The sequence below is a fragment of the Pangasianodon hypophthalmus genome, chromosome 25 (genome assembly GCF_027358585.1).
Source record: "Pangasianodon hypophthalmus isolate fPanHyp1 chromosome 25, fPanHyp1.pri, whole genome shotgun sequence".
Classification (NCBI taxonomy): Eukaryota; Metazoa; Chordata; class Actinopteri; order Siluriformes; family Pangasiidae; genus Pangasianodon; species Pangasianodon hypophthalmus.
In genome coordinates, this window is record NC_069734.1 from 4,870,933 (window position 1) to 4,877,254 (window position 6,322).

The following is a 6,322-nucleotide window of genomic DNA, read 5'->3' on the forward strand; positions in this document are numbered from 1 at the left end:
TCGTATGCGATTTCAGGCCAATATAAATGAAATAATTATTCATTTCATATTGGCTGTTACGCCTCGATGAGGATAATCCCCATCCATTAATATCCAAATATGCGATTCAAGAAGGAGCTAATTACAGTCGAGGCTCTGAAATAGGAAAACGTTTCAAATCGACCAATTCGTGCTTAGCCAAGCCTCAGAAGCCCTGGAGAAGTTCCCTCAAGAGAAGTGCACATCCAAAAAAGCACAGCCAATCATCATTTCTGCACACTATGCCTCTCCCAAACCCGAATCCTATTAAGCACTGCTGATCAGGTTGAACCTTCATACGTCCCACTGCTCTTTTAAACACTGTTTACAGCAAGAATTTCACCTGCTGCTTAATAGAGCAGTATTCACTTCTCTTCACAAAGCTTAAAACATCTCCCTGTTCAAATTAAAACATTGCATTGCCTGGGTTTAAGTTGCCGCAGTTCATTTATTAGCCAAAATATAGACTTTCTTGTACAATTTTGGATCACAAGTATGTACATTTTCTTTCTTTACGTTATATATACAAAACATTGCAACATCGAATCCTCACAAAACAAAAGAAAAGAAAAAATAAGAGGAAGAAAAAAAAAACCTCACAGACTACAATTTTTTACAGCATTGCATTAGCAATTATACACAAGGACATGCTTACAAGGTAAGTACACAGGGTGTGTTATTCATTTTTTTACATTCCTTACGACAGGTTAAAATGAAGAGTTATAAAAGAGTCTCTATGAGGAAATGGAGAAAAAGGGGCTTGGATAATAACATGGCAGCTTCAGGTTGGTCCTGAGGCCTAAGAGACACGGGGGGAGTTAGAAAAGATTTGAGAACAAGAAAGTGAAAGTTTAAATAGCAAAGTAATCCTGATCCTGGATGTTGGGAAGGAATTGATTTTGAAGCCTGTTTTTTTTTTTTTTTTTTTTTCGTTTGAATTATTGCCAAACGACGCGTTTGTGATGTTTGAACCCTTTTTTTTGACATTGAACATTCAAGCTACATAAGAGTAACAAAAAAAAAAAAAAAAAAAAAAAGAAAAAAAACGCACAATATGGAAATCTGGTGTGGCTATCTAATACACAATTACGTAAATCAAATAAAATCATCATCATCATTATTATTATTATTGTTATTACTATGCAGTTGAAAATAAAATTGCCAGGATACAGTTTGTGATTCTGACGGGCTGTTTTGAACTTTCTCTCTGCTTCCAAGGCACTAGATCTCTCAGAAATAACAGCAATGACAAGCACATGATCATCTGGACACCTGACTGCAGGTAGACTATGAGTGAAGAAGGTTTTACACTGCTCGAGTTTGGGAAATCTTTTTAAAACAGCCTTAAAAAAAACCTAAAGACTTTTTGATGCTTTTCTTCCCCTCTCTTAAATGCGCATGCTCCTTCTGTATACAAGTGTTTAGCCTTTTAAATCTTTGAAAGCACGGAGTTTTGTAGAACAACAACAAAAAATATTTATATATTTATATATCTATATATATATATATATATATATGCACTGGATAGGAAAACGAAAACAGTGTTCGTGAGGAACATGTTCACGAGGAGTATTCAAATGTGGGCACAGGCTCAGTGAGGGGGATGTGATGTACCTGTGTGTGCAGTCTCTGAGCTGACACTGCGCTCTTCCGTGTGCCTGTTGCCGGTGTAGAGCGCGAGGCCGTTGGCTGAAGCCTGATTGGCCAGTCCTAAATAGTGGTTTGAGTTGAGCAGCGCGAGCTGGTGCGCCGAGAACGCACGGCTGGTCCAGTTCTGCAGTTTGCCCACCGGGCATGAAACGAGTCTGTGAGGAGGCAGGACCGCCTGGGACGAGCTCCCGTTCACGAGTGGAGATTTCCGGGGATTGTCCGGGCTCGTGGCTGTCTCAGCCAAAGACCAGATCTTAGGTTTTTGCACCGGGGCTGCGTTGTTCTCAGCCGGAGGCGAGTTGGACACCGGGTTGAGTTTGATCTGCTCGCTGCTGGGAGGCTGCGTTTTGAGGTCTAATGAATGAGGAAGGTGATGGTGATGGTGGTGATGGAGGTGGTGATGGTGGTGATGGAAGTGATCGGGCCGCTCAGCGTCTGCATCCGCGTGCGCGTCTTTGCCCTCCTGGGCCACGGCTTTTAAAAGCTTCGGCTCGGGCCCGTGTAAATCCTCATAGCCGTCTGAGATTTCCGAGTCGCAGCTGGCGTCCAGCTTGGAGTCCGAGTGGAGCTCGTCCTGCTCGTCCAGCTCGTCCTTGCTCTCGATGTGCTCCGTGTCGATGTTCTCCAAGTCGATCTCTTCCTCGTCCTCGCGCTTGTCGCCATCCTCGCCTTCGTGGTCGCTGCCGTACACGTTGCCGTCTTCGTCCGTGCGGTTGCGCGGCGCCCAGGTCATCTTGTTCTCCTTCTTCAGTCTCCTCCGGGCGTTGGCGAACCAGGTGGACACCTGGGTGAGGGTCATCTTGGTGATGATGGCCAGCATGATCTTCTCGCCCTTGGTGGGATACGGGTTCTTGCGGTGCTCGCTGAGCCAGGCCTTCAGCGTGCTTGTGCTCTCCCTGGTGGCATTTTTGGGTCTGGACGGGTCTCCGAACTGGTACTGGCCGTAGGGGTAGAAGGCAGGGTGAGGATGGGCAAACGCTGGGTGCTGGACACCAGGACTGTCTTTTAGCTCATACTGAGCTCCCTGAAACATAAGCACAAGAATTTTAGAATGTGAAACAAACAAACATGAGGGAATGTGCGCCAGAAAATACAACAAATAAAACTTTATTTTTACTTTTTTTTCTTTCTTTTTTCTTTTGCATTACATATATAATTTAATGTGTACAAAAAGGAATGGATGGTTAGGTATAAATTTAAAAATAACTAATTTGTTGACATAGTTAACCTAAACACACACACACACACACACACACACACACACACACACACTGCAGATATTTAACAGAATTATACAGGGTAGCTTGCTATAAAAATAGACTACATATTAATTTTTTTTGTTTGTTTTCCTCCTGATTAATAATGTTTTGACTACAGAACTTCCTTGAACATTATTTGCCTATATTATTGCTTGGCAGTCTACACATAGGCCTGTTTCTGTGTAACCAAAAAAAAAAAAAAAAAAAAGTACCATTGGTTAATTTGTTACTTTTTTTTTTTTTTTTTGCATGATTTCGTATTTGCCAAACGGAGTCAACAGCAAAGTTCACTACTGTCTTGCAAAACCATGCTGCCTTAACCTGCACAAATGTTTTCTGGTGTCGAAACGCACAACGCACAACAAGTAGCATTTAAAAGGACAGATTTAAGAGCAGGCAGACAGGAAGAAGAGTCCAAAAAAGAAGAAGATTTACGTAATCTTTGCATGAGAGGATAACTCACCAACTGACTGAAAATGGACAGGTCGTTTGAATAAGGAAGAAACGCTCCGTAGGTGTGTGCGGCGGTGAAAGGTGATCCGTACATGGTGGAGAGAACGTTGGAGAGCGTGCCGGACGGACTGAGCTCGCTCCCGCTGCGCGCGCTGCCGATCCCTTGCCGTTCTTGCGGGTATATCGGTCGGATGTACTGGTATCCCAACTGTGGGAAAGACATTGTAGTTGGGGGGGAAAAAAAAGACACCCAACAACAGTCTTCTGAAATCGCACCCACGTACACGCAAACACACGCACACGCACGCACGCACACACACACGCACGCACACACACCAAAATCGCTTTCTCGATGAGCGCTACGATATCCAGTGTACAGTGAGCACAAAAGTGTAAGGGAAGTCTATATTTCCTCCGAAAACGGGCCGCGCGTAAACGATCCGCCGGCCGCTTCCCTCCCTCGCTTCCCTATTGATCTGAATGGACTAAGGTCAGGTCCTTACAGATTGCTTTAGATTATTGGGACGCCTTTTGCTCTGATTGACATTTCTAGTCGCCCAGAAGCTCCTCCTATTTCTCAAGTCTCTCCCCCACGTTCACTCCTCACTCGCCTCTCTCTCTCTCTCTCTCTCTCTCTTTCTCTCTCGCTTATTTTGTGTGCGCTTTTTTCCTCTCTTGCCGCTCTATTCCGTATGGATAAGCGCTCTGACGTCGCGATCTCTTATTTGAAAGAGTTTCAAATCTCATTTTATGGCTCGCCAATCATTTCATTTGTCATTTGTTCGCTGCTTCAGTCCTTCCCCTGTTTCTCGGGCTAATTCTCTTTTTTTCCTCTCTCTCTCACTCACTCCCTCTCTCCCTCTCTCCCTCTCTCTTCCTCTCTTTAACACCCAAACGGTAAATTTCATTCTTGCCGAGCTACTAACTTTAACTGCAATTTATTTCTTTGTTTATTTATTCTTTTTTTTTTTTTAAATTTCAAACGCGATCCTGGTGAATTCCTCGCCCAAGTCTGTAGGACTTAAGATTTGAAGAGCGCAGTCGGAGTTTTCTACGCGCAAGAAAACTCTGATTATAGAGTCAAATTTGTCTGAAGCACAGTTTTAATCTCAGCAAACGTCGAACGAGCTGCTCGGTGTCCTCTTACGCCTTTAATTTCAAACATCCAGCCAGTTGACAAGTTGTCGTTTGACTTCAAAGAGTAAGTTGACAAGAATGGAGAAGTCCGGCGATTAGCGCCTGCGCCGTGAGCGCGTCAGCAATGGCAGCTTCAGTAATACACACTGTTGTGGATTGGAGGGTTTGTCCATTCAGCTGGCTCTACAAGATGAGAAAATATCTTAGCAATGCCTATTATTATTATTATTATTATTATTATTATTATTATTACTATTGCTGTTGTTTCTGCACTAATATCATGCACTGTATACATACATGTACTGACTCTAAAGCTGATTTTCCTGATCCATAATTACAAACTCTCTCATTATGCATTCATGTGTGATTTTCTTATCATATTTGATCTTGATCATATAAGACCAAGGATTGCCCTACAATCCTTTGATGGCTTTGATAGCCTCCCAAGCCTCCTGTAAATAATGCGGATTAAAACTAAACAGCACGATGTGAATTGAAATTCCTTGAACCAAGAGATGAAAATATGTCAGGGACACATCCGTGATTGTTTTACATCCGGACTTTGTATCATCATACCCTTGTGTTTCTGCTAAGCCTCTGCAAAACAACGGCGCATTTAAGTGGTCGGGTCTTCAGTTTATTTAAATAGTACAGAGGCTAAAACCTCAGATATATTAAGATTAAAAAAAAAAAAAAAGCATTAGTTAAGGACATATTGCGTTTAGATTTCCAGGAAAGCCTTGCACTTCAGTAAACGCCCCCAATCTGCTTTTAAACTGATGATTATGATTGTATTTGTCATAGCAGCGTCTGCTGTGTAATTTGTAGCTCTATAATACCCTCATTCACACCGCCTATTCAGCGCGTCCAGGGTTTTTTTTCTCCTCTTTACCATGTCTAGGCATGTTGACAAAAACGATTCGGGATTTGGAGGCTTAATAATTAAAACCAGCAGTATCTAGTCGTGTGCATGGAACGATAATAATTACAGACGCAACCCAAAGTGGGTTATTCTGAAACACCCGGCTGACCCCACATCACCACTGCGCAATCTGGAACAAAAATCACAACTAGGTTTTTTTTTTTTTTTTTATTTTTTTATTTTTTTAAAGCAGAATATATCTGAATTTGTAGACTAGTTCCCCTGTCAGAAACGTTAGTCCTTCTGTGCAAGACCTGTTCTCATTGTGCAAGTTGGTCTGACTCGGTAGTCACCCGAGTCTCCGGGTAGTCAGCGGTGCGTCCTCGCTGCTGTAGCCGCCCGACGGCACCTCAAGCCCGGGAGCCACACGCATCTCCGGCCCGGGACCCTCCAGGGCCCCAAGCGTTGCTGCTGATTTATTGCCCCAATTCAAACACGTGCACATGAGCTAACTTCACACGTTTCTTTTCCCTTTCACACCAAGTCGGGAAACTGGCGAGGCCATAAAAGCATTAAGGCGGCCTGCCTTCTCGGTGCCCTCCTACCGCTTAACACTGTGTGTTTATTATGGAGTCGATAAAAGATCAATTCGTTTAAATAACGCGCAGTGACCAGACAGATTCTTTACCTCACCTCTGAAATGTTGTGGCACGGAATACGCGGGAATAATAATAATAATAATAATAATAATAATGCAGTATGCAAAAATATATATTTTTTGAGGTGCTCTTGAATTAGCTTCAGCCTATCACCGTATTATAGCACCCAGCAAAATAAATAAATAAATAAATAAATAAATAACGCGGCTGTATATTTCAAAGTTCGGGCATAAATAGGGCAATCTCCGATGTGCTTCTTGAAGGATAATTTCTCTGATGTCCTT

General features: G+C 42.8%; 1 protein-coding gene across 1 annotated transcript; it reads right to left on the reverse strand.

The window, feature by feature from the left end:
- Positions 1-446: 446 nt before the first annotated feature.
- Positions 447-4,739, reverse strand: irx3a (iroquois homeobox 3a). The gene is made up of 2 exons (XM_026937411.3): positions 3,391-4,739; positions 447-2,692 (listed from the first exon to the last, which is right to left on the reverse strand). Exons 1-2 carry the CDS (start codon positions 3,601-3,603, stop codon positions 1,610-1,612), a joined length of 1,296 nt encoding a protein of 431 aa, XP_026793212.1. The 5' UTR covers positions 3,604-4,739; the 3' UTR covers positions 447-1,609.
- Positions 4,740-6,322: the final 1,583 nt, after the last annotated feature.

Excerpts from the sequence above, each read along its gene's own strand:
- irx3a (XM_026937411.3), bottom strand. The coding sequence starts at position 3,603 with ATGTCTTTCCCACAGTTGGGATACCAGTACATCCGACCGATATACCCG. Across the intron at positions 2,693-3,390 it reads TGTCCATTTTCAGTCAGTTG|GGAGCTCAGTATGAGCTAAA; the intron begins GTGAGTTATCCT and ends CTTATGTTTCAG.